The sequence below is a fragment of the Lemur catta genome, chromosome 6, assembly GCF_020740605.2.
Source record: "Lemur catta isolate mLemCat1 chromosome 6, mLemCat1.pri, whole genome shotgun sequence".
Taxonomy (NCBI): Eukaryota; Metazoa; Chordata; class Mammalia; order Primates; family Lemuridae; genus Lemur; species Lemur catta.
Window position 1 is genome coordinate 66,742,517 of NC_059133.1, and position 24,200 is coordinate 66,766,716.

The 24,200-nt window shown below is 35.1% G+C and overlaps 1 protein-coding gene across 1 annotated transcript in view; it reads left to right on the forward strand.

The window, feature by feature from the left end:
* The window catches only part of CPNE8 (copine 8), a 198,873-nt gene that overhangs the window by 23,351 nt on the left and 151,322 nt on the right, over positions 1-24,200 (forward strand). Inside the window, exons 2-3 of the mRNA XM_045554030.1 lie at positions 7,152-7,192; positions 8,473-8,519. Of these exons, the coding sequence (XP_045409986.1) occupies positions 7,152-7,192; positions 8,473-8,519 (88 nt within the window). The remainder of the gene's footprint in view (positions 1-7,151; positions 7,193-8,472; positions 8,520-24,200) is intronic.

A 24,200-nucleotide genomic window follows, 5' to 3' on the forward strand; every position in this document is an offset into this window, starting at 1 on the left:
GAATGCTATGAGTAAAATATGAGTATAGTAAAGTGTGAGGCAGGATTAGTTTGAAGGATTGCAAAGGATCTGAAATCTCTGGAGCAAAGTCTTTAAGAAATAATATGCATAGAGGCTGAACTGGAGACGTAGCTAGGGGTTGGAATGTGGCAGGTGTTTAGTGCTTTGTTAAGGAGTTTGGAATTTCTGTAGGTAGCAGGTTTTAGTCCAGGGTGCCATTTGCTCAGGTGTTTACTGTAGAGAGCGTTCTCCTGGAGGCATCTTGGTGAATGAACTGGGAGATGGGAGGCAGGAAGACCTGTTATGAGATCTAAGGTCAAGAAAGTAGTTGGGACTTGGAAGCAGAAGCCAAGGTGGTAGAAGCTTTAGGGTTGAGGGAGAGAGAAGGAGAGGGTGGCCCCAGAAAGTCTTATTTGGAAGGAGATTGGACAGTGTTCCTGTATTAGTTTCCTGTGGCTGTTGTAATGAATTGCTATACACTTGTTGGCTTAAAAGAACAGAAATTTATTTTCTCATAGTGCTAGAGGCCAGAAGCCCTAAATCAGTATTGCTGGGCAGAAATCCAGGTGTTGGCAGGGCTGCTCTCCCTCTTGGAGGCTGTAGCGGAGAGTCCATTCCTAGTCTTTTCCAGCTTCTGGCGGCTGCTGGCATGCCTTGCTTGTGGTGGCATCACTCTTATCATTGAGGCCAGAATCTGCAAATCGGCCTGTGCTCTGTTCACAGCGCCATCTTGTCTCCTCCGTTAGCGTCTAATCGCCCTCTGCCTTCCTCTTATAAGGATACATGTGATTGCATTTATGACCCACCATGTGATCCAGGATGATCTCCTCATCTCAGAATTCATAGTTTAATTACATCAGGAAAGACCTTTTCTTCCAAATGAGGTCGCATTTATGGGTTCCAGGGATTAGGACCTGATATGTTTGCATGGCCATTGTTTTGTCTTCCACAGTTGCCATTCACTAGGATAGAAAATAAAGGAGGCATAAGATTGGGGAAAAGATGATGAATTTAGTTTTGTATCTGAGTTTCACGTTTTTAAGAAGGCCCATAGCTTGCTCTCAGTCTGTGTTCTTTCTGCCCATATTCTTAAACATAAATGCTATGTTTTTCTTCTCCAGCTGAAACCGGGGATTGCATTCTCTGCCTTTTCCTGAAAGCCTGCGTCACCCTGAGTTAACTGTACATTACTTCAAACCAGTAGGTTCTGCTGTTTATCTCAGGCCAGCCAGGGAGGGCTCTGACATGGCAGATTCTGACAAAGCGTGGATTTCTTTTTAAGTAATTTCCAAGAATATCAATCACAATTTAAATGCCTCAGAAGAAATATACAAAATTACTCTGTTAATTCTCTTCCCTTCAAATTGCTGTAAGTATCTAAACCAAATTCACCCGCGCAGAGGTTGAAACTATTTTTATCCCTGCCTTTGCAGCTCAGCAGTACTAATAAATAAATACTTTGAGCAACCAATTTCAGCAAAAACTGAAAAATAACCTAAAGTTTCTTTCATTCCCAGTGTTTGTTGAGTAATATCTGTCATTTGTGATAAAGTTCTCCCTGTATACTCAGGCTATCAGAGGAAGCTGTTGAGCTGTAGTTTTAGTCTGTTTGTGCAACTTCCAATATGAGAGTCTATTCTTACTTTCTCGAAAGCCAGATAATCTTATTATGTACTTTCCAATGACTCCATCCTTCAGAATGACTTGGTATCTTAGATTCTAGCTGACTTTGGCTTCTCAGTGTCAGTTTTAAAATACTTCATCTTTTCATTTCTACATCTTCACTTTTTGACTGTATACAATCTCTCCTTGCCATAGAAATTGTAGTTTGGGGAAAAATATTTTTTCCTTATGCTAAATTTTCAGAGATAATATTTGTTTAGTGAATAAAGTAAAATAATGAATAAATAAATCAGAAATAATTTAATATTACATTCAAATAACTTCCAAAGATTGAATACATTTCCTTTTAGTTGCTCAAAGTAAAAGTTTTTATTTCCTTATCTTTATAAAAAAATCTCTGAAAACAATTTTGTGTGCATGTGCATTTTAAAAATGTGTATATATACACCAGGGGCTTCCTAATTCCAGTCCATATGACAATATAATGTCTCCAATTAGGGGCCTGGGCATGGCCCAGTGACATGGGTCTTGTTTACAATTCCAGTGACACCATCACTCTCAGGTTTTGTCAGTTAATAGATTACTTATTAGGGCAAAGGCCCCAAATGCCACCTTCCTCTGCTACTCTGCTTTCCGTAATAAAACACCTCACCTAGATAAAAGTGAAAAATGGTGATGCTTTTCATTGGATCTAAAAACTCTTCCTTTATGTGTTTGTTGAGCCCCTGGTTATGTGCAAGCTTGTGCTAGTTTCTGTAGCTGCCTGAGCAATATTTGGTAAAGACTTTGCAGACTGTTAGTGGTCCAGAGACTACACTGAATAATAGTTAAATAAAAGGCCCCTAATTATTTCCAAAATTTTAATTAAAACCAGAATCATTCTGCTTATTGACACAGGACAATTTGCAGGGGAGACTGTGCGATACCGAGAGGTTGGTCTCTGTCCACGTGTGGAAAATTTAAGCTGGACAGTGTTTGCAAAATGATAAAGCATTGTTTGGCTCCACTGATGAGCTATATTTTTGTCCCTATAGAAAATTAAATAGATTGGTTTTTTGTTTTGCTCTATTAATAAGCTCTATTTGTATTCCTAGCGAAAATTAAATAGAACAATTACATTCAGGAACAGGAGTAGAATCCTTTATGTGTTGTTTGAGCTTTGCTGGCCACAAGTAACAGTGCTTTGGGGAACTCATTTCATGCCTTTGATTTGAGGCCTTATTCCCTAAAACAAGTATCTTGGATGTTTTATTAAGTTAGAACTTTAAAAGGTCATAAAAAGTAAAATTGCCTTTACTCTGAAACCATTAACTTTAAAATTCATGTGTATACTAAGTGGATTTTTTTTCCAAATTACATCTGTGGTAGGATAATGATATTTGTTTCCCTTTTAAAGGTTTTTTTGTTTGTTTTTGTTTTGTTTTGTTTTTTAACAAGAATAGTAGTTAGGTGGTTTCATTTACTGATTAGGAAAGAGTGAGCAGCAGACCTGCAATTTTTGGGTTAACTCACAAGTCACCTTTTACCTTAAATAGATCATGTTATTATGCTCATTTTATATGTGAAGTATTCAAAGTTTCTATTTTCTACTATTAAATCTTTATCATATATATATAAAACAGAAAAGAGTACTGGAGCTTTTAAAAAATAGATACTTATTTCAAGATATGATTGTTTAGATTATTTTAAACATATATACGTATATATATACACCTATAGATTGTTTTTTCTAGTGTATATTTTTTAAAAATAGTTGGAATAAGAGCTAACCACTGTGCTTGATTTCTGTTTTACTTGTAACTGAATCAATTTGCCTCTGTTTTTAGGTTACTGTTCCTTCTCCCCATAATAAACTGTTATTGTATGCGGTATCCAATATTTATTTTTAGTTATTTCTGTGAGTTTGCCTTCTCGGTACAATTCAGGCTTTTTGGAATAAGAGAATATGTCTTTAATGTTTATTGTATTTTTGGTAGTATTTAGTTTGGTCTTGGCCATAGATTATTTGCTTAAAAAATACGTGTAGATTTGCACTGAAGTTTAAAGAGAATTGCTCTTTTCTAGTTTGAAAAAGAAGAGCCTGAAATGTCATTTTAAGAGGCCAGCTGGCTGTTCAGTATGGGTCTCAGAATGCCAATTGACGGTAAAACCTACAACGGTCAAGAAAACTGTGATATGATAACTGCTATATGGTAAACGACCTTGAAATTGGAAGGTGGCTTGTTGAGCATAAAATCAGAGGTGGCGGGGTTATCAGATGAGCTGACTGTTGTCATCAAGTGGGAGTAGCTTTGGTGGCTCAGTCTCTGTTATAAGGGACTAATATCCATCAGGATTGAATAGGAGGCAGGGAATCCTTTCTCTTGGGTGGTCCTAGAAGGGTGTTGCTAAATTCTTGCTTAGTCTTCATGTGTAATATGCCTCTTCCATTAACCCAGTATTTTTTCATACAGGTTCAAGTTTAATTGGCTGGGCCTCAGCTTTAGTTATTCTATTTCAGTCATTCCCTCCATTTTTTTTTTTTTTTTGAGAGTGCCGTGGTGTCAGCCTAGCTCACAGCAACCTCAAACTCCTGGGCTCAAGCAATCCTTCTGCCTCAGCCTCCCTAGTAGCTGGGACTACAAGAATGTGCCACCATGCCCAGCTAATTTTTTCTATATATTTTTAGTTGTCCAGCTAATTTCTTTCTATTTTTAGTAGAGACAGGGTCTTGCTCTTGCTCAGGCTGTCTCGAACTCCTGAGCTCAAATGATCCACCCGCCTCGGCCTCCCAGAGTGCTAGGATTACAGGTGTGAGCCACCATGCCCAGCCCAGTCATCCCTTTTTAAGTCCATAGTCTAGGAATTTTAATTGAAATTTGAGGATGAGTGGTTACTAGAACACTCAGGCAATATATAGGTTGTAATTTTGATAAGGTATTTCTTCAGGTAATTTTCCTAACTCATACACTGTATTTTTCCAGAATTTCTTTTCAAGAATTTATTCTCTTCCATGTTTTGCGTACACCTAAATTTGCGGAACAGAAATATGCATTCAGGATTTTTAACCTAGTCTTGATGTTCAACATCATGTCATAAAAGTGTAGGCATAAAGTTATAGGTATCCTAGTTCAAGCAAATGGCAACCCCATGGAGAGAAGAGTGGCCTTCCCATATACAAGCTGGTGATGCAGGGGTGTGTGTGTGTGTGTGTATTTTTCAAAGTGCATCTTGTATAAAACAAAGATATTTTTCTATAAATATAGTAGGTTTGGTCTCACTTTCTGGTTCTCTTTCCCCATTCTGTAAGCAGCATCTCTCTTTATACTAGTCTATGAACAGGAATTTATTTTATTTTATATTCTTGTGGCTCAACCAATAGGTAAAATTGGAAGCCTTCAACCATTTCTAACAGTCATAAGAAAATAAGTGGTTTCTTCTGGACCTCTCCACACAGTGTGGCATTTTTTAAAGAATAGGGTAATCAGATTCAGAAGTGTTGGCACCATTAGATTATTCCAACTTTCCAATCATATATGTTTGAGTAAAGTCATCTTCTGGAAATTAAATCTAATCAGACATACAATATGACCAAAGTATAGATGAAACTGTTGTCACACAGAATTACAAAGTTAAATTCTAAATTTCAGGGACATTATGAAGAGTTTATAGAGTTGTATTTCTCAACATAGAAAGAGTTTGTTGTGTGTGTTTGCTTGTTTTATTTTTGACATTACCTTATGTGTTATGGATCATACTGGCTGGGAGAAACAATGTCAACGTGATAAGTGAAGTCTGTGATTAAGAATATTAATCTTTGTCTATTGTTGATAGAAATCTTTTATTTTATATTTGTGGTTCAAAATTGTAGGCTTTTTTTTTTACATAACTAAGGCATTAAAATTACATTATTTTCTTTTAAATATGTATATAGTATAGTTTTTGGGTTCTATTCACACTGCAATATTTTGCGCTCTCATCTCTCCTTGATTTTTTGTGAACTCTGAAAGAAACAACTTAATTAACATTTTCTTAGGACACTTAATGAGCAAAATCTGGAGCCACAGGAAGGGTTGGAAAATTTCCTCTTACATGGTAGCTACCTTTGTAAATATAATATTGCAATAATTTCTCAAATGGAAATGTTTTAATTTACTGTTTGCCAGCCATTGCTGGAGTCATGGTGTCTGCTCAGGGGACAGAAAGGATTATTTTAATTTGATTACTGACTAGTGGTCTTTGAATCTGACTTAATTCCAAATATAAATGTGTCTGATGTTTTCTTTCTATGAATATTTCAAGACATGATTTCATTTTATTGTCTGTGCTGCATTGTTCTGTTGAATATGTTTTTATTTTTTCAGTGTACAGTGTGGTTCAATGGAAACAATAACTTTTGACAATCTGAAATAAGAGAGGATGTCAGATTGATATGAAAAAAGGACTTTTCAAATACCAAGGGTAGTAGAGATAAATGCACATGAATAGCAGTCCTGGTGGAGAAATAAGACAGCTTGAACATGAGACTTTTATTATAAGTATTAAACATAGAAATGTAATTCAGCTATTACAAATTATTACTAATTAATGGAGGATGAATAGGAAGCACAAATTTGAACTTTTGGAACCCTGAAGTCATAATTCTAGGTAACCAAGTTTTTCAGAAAAGGTTATAGCTTCAAATCATCACATTAAAAGAGTCAGTTTTAGATGGGGAATTTTTCTAATAATTGCCTGCCTTATGAATCAGAGCATGCTGAACTTAGTTTAACATTTTGTGATTGCTCAAGGTTATTATTATAAACATGAAGTATAGGATTGCATTACTACCATTGAGGGTAACTTAATACCCAATACCAGAGGAATCCAGACTTTCCTACGTTCTGATTTTCCATTGTTACACTTTGTAGATGTAGAAATATCTGTAAAAAAAAAAAATAGGTGCTAGTAATGGCCTTTTCTAACATTTTAATCTTTTCCTCTACTGAAAAGAATCTTCATGCAAGATATGTTGTTCATCTTAAATTCCCAAATTGTCATACTGACATGAAAATCATCAGGGTTGATGTAACACAAATGTTAATGGATGGTGCTTCACTATTGCATTCTAATTGTATGGACTAATATGATCAAGTGTGCTGAATTCTAAACACTTTTGTATTAGTAACAACTCACAATTCAGTTTAAGAAGCATTTCTGAACATCTTTATATGCTGGATGAAGGGTTAAAAAGAAACCTAAAACTGTTAAATTTTCTCAAAGAGATCTTAATCTTCAAATGTGAGAGTCCTGTTATTTATCAACTTCAATGCAAGTTTGAGGAAATAAAGCTGCCCCCTCCTTCCTGTAGTCCAGTGATGTTCAGTCTGAATAAATACAAGCAGACCTTTAGCAAATTTTTTTTAGTCTCTTATATATGTGTATGTGTATATATGTGTATGTTTATACAGATGCACATTTGTGTCTGTTTATATACATTGTAATATATTTATATGAATATAAATATTTTGGCATTATAGTCTTGTAACATTTTCTGTTTCATTTGACAGAAATCTTCTTGACAGAGACACATTCTCTAAATCTGATCCAAGTAAGTATGTATTACTTGCTTTTTGAAATGGTCTACTTTTTGTACTTATTTGATTTTGCAAAAGTTGTATGAAAATCATAGTTCTTGTTAAAACATTTGTTTTGAAGCCTAGAAAGCAAGAGGGGAATGGCTCAATCCCTGCATGGTCGCCTACCTGGGCCATTCTAGGGCCAATGGGGGATTTGCTGAGCACTTGGAGAATGAGATAAAAATGCAGATGACTCCAGTGTAGGACAGTTCACTCTGAAATTCAAACCTCATGATATGGCCATATGGTGGAAATTATATTTGAAAGACAACCATAATGGGCCATAATTTTAAGTGATTTAGTCACAGATTAATGCTTTTATTTTTTTTAAATAAAAATGGTCTATAAAACCATACTCAACCAAGTAAAATATATAACATCTTTTGCTATGAGCTACATTTTTTAGTTCCTAATTAGAGGTATTGAAAATTGGAGATAACCTGTAAAGTGAAAAGGGTAGTTTGAATTATAAAACAGCATAATTAATGATATAAATCAATTAGTGTTTCCAAGTCTTATAATATTTAGAACTTGGTATCTAGCAGGGCTCCGTCTCTACAAATACATGAACAAATGTGGTTTAATTATGGGAGAAAGGTTTTTGTCAGTTGTCAGAAATTCTTCAGGTAGTCACTGGGGAAAAGGCATTACAATTTGTGGGGATTAAAAATTCCTGGGGCTTATTTGATGGGGGAGTGTGGGACTCTTCTTAGCCCTTAATCTTTACCCAAAGGCCTTAATCTCCCTTTTCGGGACTTCTTTCCTGAGTTGACAGGATTTCTTACCTGTTTACAGATATTGAGTGGGAGTTACAAATATGAATTGTAGAGTTTACATTTACATAGGTTGTCCTTCTATAATGGCTTTGAGCACTGTAAACATCTTAGGAAGAGCTTGACTCTTATCTAGTAACATACTAAAATATTTCAAATTGTTAAACTATGGTTTTAAAATTTATCTACATCTGTAGCATAATGGAGATGAAGACATTAACATATACTTACTATATTTTTATGTGATAAACTCCATGCATATTAAATTCTAAAGATCAGATATAGCTCATTTTCTGTTTACTTAAATAATTTTTAATCATTTGATAATTTACTAGCAATTTTTTTGCAATGGTAGTGCTAATAATTAGGCATTTAATTTTGACATAGCTTTTGGACAGCTGAAAAATAACTTGCATACATTCACATCTGATATTCATAAAAGACATTTATGTGTGTGTATATTTTTTCATCTTTTGTAGTTTGTGTCTTATATGTACAAGGAGTTGGAAATAAAGAATGGAGAGAGGTAAGATTAATTTTTTTTAATCATTGGGCTGGAAGATATAATCTAAGTTATAATTTGATCAAGGTGATACTTTCCTATTTTTAGTTATTTTAAGTTTTTTTTTTCAATCCAAAGATTCAGTTTCTTTTTTATCTTATGACAGTTATCTTTGGGTTTTCTTTTTAATAATAGTGAATGTTTAGCTAACTTATGACCTTCTTGCAGACTATTCTAGGCCTGAAACTTTTACTTTCCATAGCCAAACACAAATTTAGTGTGTTGCAATCTATTTAACATGATTCTTTATATAATATAAGTTTGTGGATTTAGTCTCACTTTTAGAGGTCAACTGCTGATTTTATAAAATGCAACTTTAAAAGATTTTAATTATGGTGCTTGATATCAAATATCACCTGCTTTTTGTAACTTATTTGAAAATAAAATAGAAACAGTTTCCTAACGCAAATACACATTGTTTCATGAAGCAAAAGCTAGGAGGACGAATTGTTATTTTAACTAATTTGTTTTCTAGAGTATCTCCACATTCAAATGAATGAAATGATCACTGGAAGGTGGGGGGTCATATTAAAATAAAAGGCTTTTCCATCTGCCGGTAGTTGTGGTTATCTCAGGGAATTAGTGCATTGTTTTGATGAGGTTACAGTCTCTGGCTAGATTTCCCTAGTGAGATTTTTGCTGATTGTTGCCACAGATTGCATTGTGCTGGTCATTTGACCAATGTGTCTCAATTGTAAGTAGAGGGTAAGAATAAATCATTTAATTTATTCTCAAAACTGAGAGAAAAAAGTTCAAAAATTGTCCCTACTGATAATGGGTCAGTAATCAGTAGGGTACAAAGCAGCAATTTCTCATATCAAATTGCTTCTGCATGTTTCCATTGCATTCAATATTTATTTCAATTCTACAGATCCCAATGTAAACTCATCATCTTTAACCTGTGCCTGGTTCTTCTTTGCTCCAAATATGGCCAATAATATCACCAGCCAAAATATAAAACTGTAATTTTTGTAGTCATCCTGACCTTCTCTCCCACATCTTCATAATTTAATCAGTTATCCAAGGCTATGGATTCTTATAAAAAAATACAATTCTCTGATAAGCCACCTCCTTTATTCAGACCCATGTTATCTTTTGCCTCTCCTCTTGCCACATTCTCCTGGGTGAGTCTGTGCCCCTTTCTCTCTTGTGCATCTGTCTCTCTTGTTCATTCCTTTGATTATCTTCCCAGAAGACATGTTGTTTCTTGTCACTCGTTCTCGAGTTCCCTTTCTCAAAGGCTTGGGACGGTCCAGTGGAGCTGCTGACTGACTGTAGGTGCCAGGCTAGATGGGGCTGAGCATTGACCAGGTGTCCAGAAAAAATGACATCAGGGACCAGTAAAGTAACTAAGGTAAATTACCTAAATTACAGTCCCAGGCATCTGGGCCAATGCAAATCCTCGATGATGAGGCAATTGGAAACTTCACTGGATAATGGGAGTTTGAAGAAGGACAATAGAAATTATTGGACTGAACCAGGGTGCTGGGAGTTCATTCTTACTGGGTGCTGACCAAGTAGCATTGGTTAGTTAGTTTAAAGGTAGGCTCAGCTCAGAATCTCCCTAGCTTAAAAAATTTCTCATGCTTTTATATTGCTTAAGCCATGAAATATAAATTTCTTATTTAATTTTCAATGTTTTTATAATAATAATGGTTAATGACTATTCCAAGTCCTTTATATATGTTGATGAATTTAGTTTTCACAGCAACCCAAAAAGATAGGTGCTATTATATAATTCTTATAGTACACCTGAGGAAAATGAAGCACAGAAAGATTAAGTGACTTGACTAAAGTTACCCAGTTGCAAATGAAGGAATGGGGATTTCTACCCAGGCCATCTGGCTCCAGAGCCCTTATTATTACATCACCTTGCTCTGCAGAATTCTTATCTGATCTCAACTTCCCATTCTTCTTTTATAAATGGAAAGGAATTTTATAAATCGATCTTTGGAGCTATATTATTATTTTCTTAAGCTGACTCTGAAAGAGAGACAAGTAGAAAGAGGAATCCTACTATTTAGGGAAAATGACATAATATTAAACAAAATAGAGAAAAAACAATATTTTGTTTATTTTTTATTTTTGAAGAAGTAAAAAGTAGGATAAGAAGGAATAATATTCAAGAAGGGTATGAAAACAAAGTAAAAATGGAGAAGGTGATGATAATAGAGCCCAGAGTTACACAGAGTGGGTAAGAGCAGACAGATCAAGATGGGGAAATAGCAGTTAAAAGGCAAGTTTCAATGGACAGAATTTCAAGAGTTAAAAGTGTTGAAAATTGAGGGAATGGTTTGGAAGAGTAGAAGGGAAGTGCCAGATGCAAGAGACAAGAATTTTGGAGCATTTAGCAACTAATTGAGCTTGCTGGATGAAGGAAAGGGGTCAAAAAATGAAATATAATGTATGTTTTACTAATCCCCACACTACCATTTAAAAAAGATAGTTTCTTTATTTTGAGAGCCAGTATAATGTAGTGGTTAAGGGCATGCATGCACTTGATCTTTCAGTGGCTCTGCTTCCTCATCTGTAACATGAGGTATGATGATAATGGTTCTAGTTCATATTGGTTGTTATGAGGGTTAAATGTGAACCAATGATAACAGTATCTGGGCACATAGGAAGCACTATATAATTAAGGATATGTTGGGATTCTAAGAGATTAAACAACTATATAAGGATAACAAAACTAGCAAGTAGCAGGTAAGTAGATTCCTGCATTATAAAATTCTGTATATAAGATTTTGCATAAGTTCAGCAGTTGATGGGAAAACGACCTATGGGATTTCCTTGGCCTCAAACCTAATCTGAAGCCGTGGTGTTACACAGCTGCTAAAAGGCTAATGCAATCTGAGGATGTGCTGATGGATGTGCAGTGCTTACATCAAGGAAGATAATGCTGTTATGTGGAACCATATGAAATTGTTACTTTTTGTAGGTCGAAAATGGTTGAGTGTTGGCAATTTCATGTGATTCAACTTAATACTATTGTATTTTGCTCTGGTGAGAGTATCTTTGGAATATTACTTTTTAATTCTGCATTTTAAAACATTAAAAAGCCAAGTCTGTATTTGAGGAGGGCTACCATCTTGAAGAAAGGTATAGAAGCTATGCTATACTAAGAAGAGACTATTTATCTGACAAATGCAAAGATTCTGAATAGTTCACAGTACTTGTCTTCAGACTCTTAAAATATTTTCATTTAGAAATGGGGATATTGTTCAGTAGGAAACAAAACATTTAACCCAAAGGTTGAAGAGACAAAGAGGCAGTAGTTAGTCCATTGTGAGGAAGAAGACCTTCGTAACACATAGAGTATCCCACAGTAGTAGGTTTCCTGGAACTGTATCCTGAAATGATAGTGTATTTCTTGATACTGAAAGTATTCAAATGGGCTGCACTGATTCATCAGGAAAGAAGCTGGACTTGATAAGCTCTAATTTTCTTGCAAGTTTGCGATTTTTATGATGCTATGGAGTTAAAAAAGAGTATTCCAATCATTTTATCAATTCTTCCAAATATCTTTTAAGTATTGAACATTATTTTACAAGGATAAAAAATAGCAAAACCACTCTGATAATTACTGTCAGGATTATTTGAAATCAGATAAGAAAAATACAGACACTTTATTACCAATTTTAAATATATCCATTATTTTATCAGTTTGGCTAATATTTATTGGGTGCCTATTCTGTAACTGCAGTGGTGGATAAAATTTAAAAATAGACAGTGTTCCTACCTCAGGGATCATGCAATATAATTGAAGAGTTTTCTCTCCAATTTTGGTACATTTGTACAATCAATTTACTGTTGTAGGTATCAGCACTATCCCAACAATATAGTGATTGTATTTGTACTTGAATTCGGTTATAATTTGAAAAAGTATGTAGTAACTAGCTGTATGATTTTATGTTCTGAGATGAATTACTGTTAGATAGCAATGGGGAATAAGTTGAAAAGAGCTTAAAAAATGTCGAAACAAATGCTGCAAATAAAGCAATAGAAAAATTATTTAAAATTATTCTGTAGTTGAAACCTGCAATTTTAAAATTATATCTGACACTATTAGAATTATCACTATATCTCCAATAAATCTATCTAATGATTGTGAATTATGAAAAGCTCTTTAAGCAATGGATCTTTAAAGCTAAAATGATTTTTCAGTGCATAATAACTTCAGAGCTGGAAATGATACTTAAGTGCCATGAATTATGAAAATATGCAAACCTCTTGGTGGCAAGCAGAATTATCAAAGTAACATCTCTAAGGAATCACACTTCGAGAGTTCTGAAAATGTTGCAGTTAACTTCTTTGAGTTAGATTGTAGTTATCCATAGGTAATTCATTCTATGAATTACTTTTAAACATTTAGAATTGGAAAGGTGGTTCCAGATTCCCTAAGTTAGTATGTGATGGAAGAAGGCAAGCTGAAGTTGTTTATGAACCGCAGTGATTGTAGTTTAGAGGCAAACAAATCTGTATTCAAATGCTGATTGCTACAGTTTGAAATTGTCTCTGCTCCATTCCATTGACGTTGTGCTATTTTAATATTTATTCATTTCCATACTGAATACTACCTGTTTATGTATAATATGCACATACGCATGTATATACACTTTATACTGTTCAGAAAACATCAAGGACTTTTTTTGGTGACCTTACTCTCATAATATGCCTTAACTTCACCTCTTAGCTTTGTGCTTCTAAAGGTCAAACCTCCTGCACAGCATTTAGAATGGGGCTTTCTTTGTTCTTAGAAGGTGTTCAATTAATATTTGTTAAAAGGGTAAATTTGAGGATGCTGTCAAACACAGGCACATATTTAAACTATCGTGATTTCAGAATTTGTGTGTTGGAATAATCTCTTTAGATCATTGGGTACATAAGTTACATTTTTTTTGCATGAGAACATTCGTGTGACATGCTGTGTATGAGAGCTTAAGCCTTGTCTGCTGCTCTTCTTTATAATTTTAACTGTGAATACATATTTTGGAACTTAAATTATAACATCCATTGAAAACATATCATATACCTCTTAGGGCTTAGAGACACTCATTTCATTCTCTCGGTTTTTTTTTTTGTTCTAGAGAAATACTATGGGGAAACATCTAAAGTTATTGATTTGAGTTATTCCTTCCAGAATCTTTAGACAATCACTGTTGATATAGGATTCTGCATGACAACTGCTATCTGTCTTCACGATTGGATTTATGTTGTAGAGCCACTGACAATTTTTATTTTGTTTTGTTTTCTTTTCTGTCTTCTAAAAAGATTTTAATTGCATTGTATTGCTGAGCATTCAATCTGCAGAGATTTTATTTCTCTAGTAGACATATGAAGGATTTTCACAGTATGCATCATGACTTCTCTTCTGTGATTGATTGAAGGGATTGTAACAGAAGACATTTGATGTTCTCCTTTAAAAAGTTGTGTGACATGTAGCAGAAAGCACTTATTTAGTAAGACCAATATATTCTATGGAATGTGTGGTCAGTGTTGAGACATTACTATTTTAGCAAAAATATATTGTGTGTCACTAAGGCAAATACCATGTAGATTTATCTGGATTCCCAACGTCAGTCCTACCAGTTTTAGAGAGATGTCTACAGATTGACATTGAAATTTTTCTGTTTAGAAAAGGACATAAAATGGTTTTACAGATATTGCTGACTGTAGATGATTAGAAGCTGTGGCTTAATGTAGTAAGTTGCCCATAGATTATAAGCCTCAGTGGAAGTCTATTAGCTCTATGAATATCCTGTGACCAGTTGAGCACGAATCACACTTTTGACAGAACTTTGTTGGTTGTTAGCTGAAAAGCAAATTCAGAATATTTTGGTCTCTTGAATTATTTTTTCCTGTTCTGTTTTTAATACACCTTTTTATCAAAATAAAACATACCCAAAGGCACAAATCATGTGGCACAATGAATTAGAAGTAAACACACCCATGTAACCACCACCCAGATCAAGAAATAAAACATTGCTAGCAATTCAGGGATTCTGATTGTGCTACTTCCCTTCTCCTAAATTAAAATACCATTCTGACTTCTAACACTATAGAACTGTCTTGCTTATTTTTAAGCCTTATATAAATAGAATCATATAGTATAATATTTATTTGTGCCAAATTTCTTTCAGTGAAATCTATCCATGCCTATGGCAACAGTTTGTTCACTTTGTTGCTGTGTGGTTTGCTATTTTATGAATATACCCCAATTTATTTTTACATTTTACTCTAGGTAGACTTTTGGCTTGTTCCAAGTTGTTAAATATTATGATTATCTGTCTAGAATATTCTTGTACATATCTTTTGGATCTCATATTTACATATTCCTATTGTCTGTATATGTAGGAATGAAATTTCCGAGCCACAGAGTATGTATATTTTCATCTGCAGTAGATGCTGCCAAATGATTTTCTGGAATTTTCCATCTGCCACTGTCATTACAGTACATCCTTGCTAATGCTTTGTGTTGCCAGTTTTTTTAAATTTTTTTATTCTGGTTATTGTGTAAAGATATCTTGTTTGGATTTTAACTTCCTGATGATTAATGTGGCTGAGCACGGTTTGATAGACTTAATGACTATTTGTTTATCCTCTTTTAGGAAGTACATATTTAGATGATTTGCCTATTTTCTTATTAATTTTTAGGAGTTATTTATATCTTCAAGATAGGAATTCTTTGTTGCTTACATATCTTGCAAGTATCTTCTCTCCTTATTTAGCGTGGCATTTTATTCTCTGAATGGTATATTTTGATGACCAAACATTCTTAAATTTAATTTCATCCAACATAGCTATCTGATTCTTTGTGATCATAACAGATCCTTTATGGTCTGTGCTTTTGTTCTGTTTAAGGAATCTTTCTTACCTTAAGGCCACTATGATGTTTCCCAGTGTTATCTTCTAAAAGTTTTATTGTTTTACCTTCCATATTTGCATCTATAATTCCTCTGAGGTTAACTTTTGTGCACTCTTGGAGATAAAATTTGCTTTGATGCCATGTGGTATCTAATTGACCTGGGAACATTTACTGTGGAGATCTCCTTTCTCCGCTGCACAGTCATATCACCTTTTTCATGAATGAGATAACTGTGTAAGTGAGGACCTTGTTGAGGACTCTATCGTGTCACACCACACTTTCAATAACTAGTGCCAACTAGGTGTGCTTTGTTTTTGTTTTTTTTTTAGGATGCTTTAGGTCAGGGGTTAGCAAACTTTTTCCATAAATGGCCAAATATAAATAAGGACCAGGATAAAGATTTTAGGCTGGGAGGACCCAGTGGTCTTTCTAGCCATCGTAGGATGAAGGCAGCCATAGGCAATACATAAATGGATGATTAGGGCTTTGCTCCAATGAAACTTCATTTATAAAAACAAGCAGCAGGTGAAATTTGGCCCATAGACTGTAGTTTTCTGAATCCTGTTCTAGGATAGTCTTAATTTTGTACAGCTCCACAGAAGTTTTAAAATCTATTTGTCAGTTTATACATGCACACATACGCATGTGCACACGCTTGTACTGTGAAAGTGTGATTGCACTGAAACTATAGATCAATTTGAGAGAATGGAAATCTATAAAATAGTGTGCCTTATAATCCACAGATAAGGATACTCTTCTGTTTATGCAGGTTTTCTTTAGTTTCTCTCAGTAATGTTTTATAATTTTCTATGTAGAGGTCTTATATATCTTTAATTGGATTTATCCCTAGTTATTTGATTTTTTTGATACTGATATGTCATCATTTTTAATTTTAATTTTTTTGTGGTATATAAAATACCATTTATTTTTTGGATAATAACCCTGAAGTGACCTTACTTAATTATTTACTAATAATAGTTTATAGATTTTTAAAAATTTTCTTCTTAAACTGAAAGTTTTATCCTTCTTTTCTAATCATGATACTTATTGTATTGACAAGGGCCTCTTGCACAGTGTTGAATGAAAGTAGTGATAGGAGACATCCTTGTCTTGTTCCTTATAGCAGGGGTAAGAACACTTGATATAACATCTACCCCTACAACAAATTTTAAAGTATGCAATACAGTATTGTTAACCATAGGCAACATGCTGTACAGTGGATCTTTAGGACTTACTCATCTTGTATAACTGAAAAGTTGTACCCTTTGACTAATAACCTCTCAGTTTCCCCCTCTCCTCAGCCCCTGGGGACCACTATTCTACTCTCTGCTTCTGTGAGTTTGACTATTTTAGATTCCTCATATAAGTAGTATCATGTAGTATTTGTCCTTCTGTGTCTGGTGTATTTCACTTAGCATAATGTCTTCTGGATTCATCCTTGTTGTTGCAGATGGCAGGGTGTCTTTTATTAAGGCTGAATAATGTTCCAAGGTATGTATGTGTGTATTACACTTTCTTTATCCATTTATCCATTGATGGATATTGAGGTCGCTTCCATGTCTTGGCTATTGTGAATAATGCTGCAGGGAACCTGGAGTGCAGGTATCTCTTCAAGATCCTGATTTCAAGTCTTTTGAATATATACTCAAAAGTAGGGTTGCTGGATCATGTGATAATTCTATTTTAAATTTTTCGGGAACTCTCATACTGTTCTCCATAATGACTGCACCATTTTATAATCCCACCAATAGTGTACACATGTTCCAATTTCTCTGCATCCTCACTGACACTTATTGTATTGATCTAATTGAGCCATATTTTCGTGTTTTTTTCATGTACCTTATAACTTTGTGTCAGGAACTGCATATTTGAAAACACTCTCACCTCTCCCAATTTTCATTGACTGGCTTCATATAGGGAAAGGCTTTCCCCAGTCATTCTGGCTAGAGATCGTTGGGTCCTCTAAAGCCCTTTGTCTGGATGTATCTTCTCTAGACTTGAGTGTGTAAATCCCCAATTAAAGGGATTTGCCATTTTTATGTGCGTTGTTTGTTTTTCAGGCTGTCATAATATTTTGCGCCCTCTGATGTTTGTTTGCAAGTACTGCATGTTCTTGGGAACTACCACAATTCACCCAGTCCTCTTTTGTTCTCAGCAGAGCATCTCCCCCATGCTCCTAGGGTATGCCAGGTCCCATCAACACTCCTCATTGGGCAAGACTGAAACCAGTACCCTAACCCTCCCAAAGCTATAACACTGGACAACTACTGCACTCTTTTCTCCTTCCCTGCAGGGAGAGCCCATTGTGTTATATTAGTCTCTCATGGGTCCTTGGGACCAGCAGCAAGCCACGGAGATCTCTTTTTTTTTTTCTCAGTGACCATCAGGCATCTAGAGTATGCCAGATCTTGTTAGTACTCTAAGACAGGCAAAGCAGAAACCATTTCTTGGGTGGACTCCAAGAAGCCAAAATGTTGGATGCACACTTCAACTGCTTTCCTCTTTATGGAGAAGCTGGGAATTCGAGGTTTTCTCCCACTTCTTCCAAGCTGACATGGAGGAAGGGAATATGGTGAATGAATGTGTATTAATCCAAATTATTATTACTTTTTCCTCTCAGCAGCCTCAAACTTGGTACTCTTTCCTGTTAGCACTGTGATTCAGGCAAGACAGAAGCCAATTCCTCAGGCAGCCCTCCAAAAAGTCAGAATGTTTGATGCATGATCTAGTATTCTCTTATTCTCCCCACGGAAAAGTTGGGAGCTGAGATCTTTCTCAGAATGGCACCATCCTGTGCCGTGGGCAGGGATTATAGGAAGTCTATGCCACAAGTTTTCCTGCCAGCTTCAGTGTGGCTGATTTTGCATTTGCCTGAAGTACAGGAGGCTTTTAACAAGTTTTTGTATTTGTCACAAAGGAAATTTGCCCATGTATTATTATTGAGTTGGTGTCTCTACAGGGGAAGGAAGGGCCTTGGGCTTCCTATTCTGACATCTTGCTGATGTCACCAATCTGAGTGTATCTTTTGGCATGCTTTCATTTCTTATAAGAGTATTATTCTACTCTCTAATCTCTTTTTTCATGGTAACTTTGTATGCAATTTGACTGTTATCCTTTAGTTTTCCTGAAATTTAAAGGAGTCTGGGTTTAGATAGCTTTTCTAACTTCACAAGCTCATACTTCCATTTAGTCATGAAGTCTTGAGAACGATGGCTAGATATTGCTGAGATTTCCTGGCTTTGTTTCTTTTTCCATCTCTAGTTTATTCTGGACTTTCTCTTTCCTTCATCGCTGTTTGTCCCACACAGCAATTGGCTTTATACTGATTAACTTCCCTTCTCCTCAGAATTGGGCCTCTCAAGTGTTAGCTGCCTGTGCATCTCTCAAATAATATCAAACAATTAGTTTTTGTATTTTATCTATTTTTTTCTATTTTTCAGCAGGAATATTTGTCTGCTACATGCTATTCCACCAGAACTAAAAGGAGACATCCTCATATCTGATGATAATTGTTAAATATTGTACAGGAAAAATTAGAGATAATTTGAAGCTTGGGATGTGTTTTTTTTTGAAACAGGTTCTTGCTCTGTCCATTTGGACTAGAGTGCCCTGGTGTGGTCATAAGTCACTCCAACCTCAAACTCCTAGGCTCAAACCATCCTCTCACCTCAGCCCCACATGTAGCTAGGACTAGGGGCATATACTACCACGTCTGGCTAATTTTCTTCAGTTTCTGTAGGGATGGGGTCTCACTATGTTGTCCAGGCTGGTCTTGAATTCCTGGCCTCAAGTGATCCTCTCACCTTGTCCTCCAAAAGTGCTGGGATTATAAGCACGAGCCATTATGCCCAGCCTGAATGATTTTTTTTTTTTTTATTTCTCAAGAGTTGACTTATTTTTACTTCTGGAGAGACAAGAAAGCTAGAAAAAGTCCACCTTCATTCTGTTAAAAAAATTTTGAAAAACTCTAAGCTGACTTTCATTCCTCCTGAAGATTATTCTTTGGATTCATCCTTACTTCTCAATTATAGCCTTTTAGGGTCCCAGCCTAAACTTTTGTGGACTTATTTTTTTTAACTCTCTTTCGTTAAGGTTTATAAATATTGAAAAATGGGAAGAAACATACAATGAATATATATATATACCTTCTCTGTGTTTTTCAACTCCTTTGTCTCCTCCAGCTTCATGAGACTGCTGAAATTTCTGCCTAATTTTGCCTCTTTTTTTTCAAAACAGGGTGCTACAGGGCTCCTAACCTGGCCTCTCTTTTATGCAGCTTTTTAATTCCATAAAGTGTAACTTTCTTTTAGCTCTCTGGTGCTTCCAAAAAATTATTTTAGCATTGTGTATAACTTCTCTGGTTGTTCTGAGAGGAAGAATTGGTTTGAAGCAAACTAATTTGCCATTGGCAAACGTAAAAGTTTGTGATCATCACTTTTGAATTAAAATAATGCTTAGGCTTAGTTTTACAGTGTTTCTGTTTTCCTGTAAAATTATCAACACAAAATTAAATTAAATAAATGAAACTCACAAAAATAAGCAATGAGAATTGAAAAATATCAGTAGTGAAGCTGTGCCTAAAGGTCATATTTTATATAATATTTTCAGAAAAAGAGAAAGTATGTTGCAAATCTTTAAAAAGGCAGTAATGGAATTTATTTTTTTCATTTCAAAATATTAAAGGCAGTACAATTGTTTTTATTACATGTATATCTTGTATAATGCTTAATTCAGGGCTTTTGGTGTGTCCATCACCAGAATAGTGTTCATTGTACCCAATAGGTAAGTTTTTATTCCACATTCACCCCCCTGCCCTGGAATTTAATAATTCCAAAAAAATTGAGGGATTATTTCTTTGGAGGATTTTGTTTTGTTTTGTTTTGTTTTTGGGAGACAAAGTCTTGCTCTGTTGCCCGGGCTAGAGTGCAGTGGCATCATCATAGCTCACTGCAACCTTGAACTCCTGGGCTCAAGTGATCCTCCTGCCTCAGCCTCCCAAGTAGCTGGGACTACAATCATGTGCCACCACTCCCAGCTGATTCTTTCTATTTTTAGTAGAGATGGTGTCTCCCACTTGCTCAGGCTGGTCTCAAAGTCCTGGCCTTCAGTGATCCTCCTGCCTTGGCCTCCCCGAGTGCTCAGATTACAGGTGTGAGCCACCACACCTGGCCAAAATATTGTTATTTTGAAGTGTATGGTATAATTTTTAAAATGTTTTAACTAAAGTGTTAAAATGCTATAATCTAATTTTAAAAGCTGGTAGTTTAGTCCTTTCTATATTTTATGCATGAAAATTACAGAGACATCATCAAGATATCCATTTGTTGATGATCAATGATTTAGTTATGTTCCTAAGAACAGAAGATCCTAAAAATTGAATGACAGTACGTTATGTGAAATATTCTGTCTTAACCAAGAATAATAGAAGGAAATCACTTTACTTCTCTTTCTGTGTGTGTGTGGGGGGTGTATGTGTGTACATGTATGTCTATGTTATCTATGTCTATGTCTATAGCTATATCTCATTGATCTATAATAATGTAAGATCTAGATAAAGTCTTCAGATTTTCTACTTGTCTTGTTATAATTAAGTGAACTTCAGATCATTGGTTTGTGGGAAAAAATACCTTGTCAATAAGTTGTATAAAAGAAATATATCTCTTGGCTGGGCGCGGTGGCTCAAGCCTGTAACCCTAGCACTCTGGGAGGCTGAGGCGGGCAGATCCTTTGAGCTCAGGGGTTCGAGACCAGCCTGAGCAAGAGCGAGACCCTGTCTCTACTAAAAAAATAGAAAGAAATTAGCTGGACAACTAAAAATATATAGAAAAAATTAGCTGGGCATGGTGGCGCATGCCTGTAGTCCCAGCTACTCGGGAAGCTGAGGCAGTAGGATTGCTTGAGCACAGGAGTTTGAGGTTGCTGTGAGCTAGGCTGATGCCATGGCACTCTAGCCCAGGCAACAGAGTGAGACGCTATCTAAATAAATAAAAAAAAAAAAAATATATATAGATAGATAGATATAGATATAGATATAGATATCTTTACCTTAGAAAAGGGCCTTGAATTCTCTGATGGGGCCAGTGTTTTACTTCCAAGAGAAAGTGTATGAGAATGTAAATCTTCTTTGCATGTGTGTGTGTGTGTGTGTGTGTGTGTGTGTGTGTGTGTGTGTGTATGTTTGGTATCTTTTATACAAGTTGGATATTTATAGTCCTAAATTGAGCTTTTTTGGTTGAATTTATCTTAATATTATGTCTTAGCATTCTGTCTTCCCTACACAGTTAATTTATTATTCTTGTCTAATCTCTAGAAACTTTCCTCTGTATATCATGGCTACTAAGATCTAATTATAGTGTAATAATTGAATTAAAGATATGCACTGTTTCAGATGACCTTTTCGCTTCATCACTTTCACTTCAGTTGACAAGTTAATATGAGACTGGGTGGTTGTGCTGGGCCTTCATCATATATTAAAACTTTCTGAACATTTTCATCAAAACAGAGTTCATCTGCTTGATGCCATAAATAGATGAAATTACTTAATGTTCTTTCCAGTATTGCTCCTCTGAAGCAGTTTAACAATTAGTTGAATTAGAAATCAGGAGTATTTCTGTTCTATCATTTTCTGCAAGATTTGTTCCTAAATTGGAAAAGTAGCTATTTATCCAATTAGCTCAAGCATAAAACACAGGGAAACTTTCAAAGACTTGATTGTGAATCTTTTTTTAATTTTTTGCATAGAGTTTTACGAGGAACGCTGTTTTATCTTCTAACGAATTTAGGTTTCCATACTTTTTTTCATATAACTGAAAACTTTCATATTTGGTGAATAAAAGAACAGTTTCCTAATTCTGCGAAGATGAAAACTAAATACTGTGTCATTATGTAAAAGTGCTTGACTGTCCTATATTTGCATATATTCATTATGCCAAAGATTATTATAATCAGGTTTACAGGTACTTTTGATAATCTAATATTATTGATATTCAGAATGAGACATTTTAGGGCACAAATTACAATTCTTTCAAATGTAGCTATTTCTGGGCGCATACCATCAATAAATATTAATTGTCTTTCCTCAAAATTTTAAACCCCTCTGATATGCTATTGCGTAGAATAATATGCTATTGCACATTTTCTCAAGAATTAGAAAATTTGTATTTAGTAGTATAAGACATTAGCCAAGAAAAATTTTATTTTCAAGTCAAAAAGATTAATCACTTGTTTGATAGCTAATATATTCCAGCCTCTGGGAAAGAATTAACATATTTCCCATGAGCTGAAATAGTGATAATGTATCTGTGGATTTCTTTCATTGCAGTTTTCACTTTTCATAATAGAATGAACTCAAAGCAGGAATACAGCCTGAAAATTTTTTTTTTCTGATTTTAAAAGTAAATAGTATTCATTGCAAGAAATTAGCAAAACCTAGAAATGTATAACAAATTAAAAAATTATTAGATTATAATTATATATTCTTATATTTTTATCTGTATATGTGCAGACATATATTTTAATCAAAATATGTATTATAATATATATTATCCTTGACTTTTTTTCTGAACCATATATTGCAGACATCCTTTATTTAACCATTTGTTCAATTTTATACAGGTGGAAATCAAACACATATGTGTATCCTGTGCCTTCATGGATCTTAATGTCTAGCAGGGGAAACATAAGATGAACAAACATAAATATATAATTCCACAGTACAAGTTTTCTGAAGGGGGAAAAACAGGTGCTATGAGGGAGAATAATGGTGGGAGTGGAGGACCAAGTTTAGATTGAATTTTTAGAGCTGGAATGCTGACATTTAAGCAGAGGGTTAAAGAATGAGAAACAGCCATGCAAGAGTGGGGTTAACAACATTATAGAAAGAGGGAATAGCAGGTGTGAAGGCCATAAGGTGGGCAAGCATTTGGTGTGTAAAGGGGTCTAAGATAAGGCAAGGAGCTTGGAGCAAAGAGAAGGGGATCCTGCCTACAATGAGGTTAGAGAGGAAGACAGGAGCCAGGTCATGTAGATCAAAGAAAAGAGATTTTATTCTCCATAATGTGGGAAGCCATTGAAAAACTTTAGGCTGGTGAAATGATGTGACCGCATTTACATTCTTCAAAAGATTACTCGGGAAATTATATAGAGGATGAATTGGAAGGAGAACAAGAGTAGGAGCAGAGGTGTAAGTTAGGAGGCCATTGGGATAGTCCATGAGAGAGATAAAAAGCTTGAATTATTCTGATAATGGGAGATATGGCGAGAAGCAGACAGGCGTGAGACATTTTTTGAAGTTAGAATTGATAATTTATGAGACACTGATGAATAGGAGATGGTGGGTTAAAAAGAAGGAGTTGAGATTGATGACTTCCATCATGGCCTGGGGAATCAAGTGGATGGTGGTATCATTCATTGATAAGAGGTAGACTTGGGAGGCACCAGGATGGTTGATGATTGTGGTACAAAATGAATAGCTTACATTTGGATGATAATTTTGAGAGCCCTGTAAGACAACCACATATGTACGTTAAGAAGACAGTTGTACGTACAAGTCTGTGCTCAGAGGTGAGTCTGGGCAAATGACATACATATTTGGAACTTACTGTCATGTAGATGGGATTGGAAACCAAAGGAGAACAGTATTAGTCCATTTTGTGCTGCTATAATAGAATACCTGAGACTGGGTAATTTATAAAGAAGAGAAATTTATTTTCTCACAGTTCTGGGGACTGGGAAGTCCAAGATCAAGGTGCTGGCATCTGATGAGGGTCTTCTTGCTACAC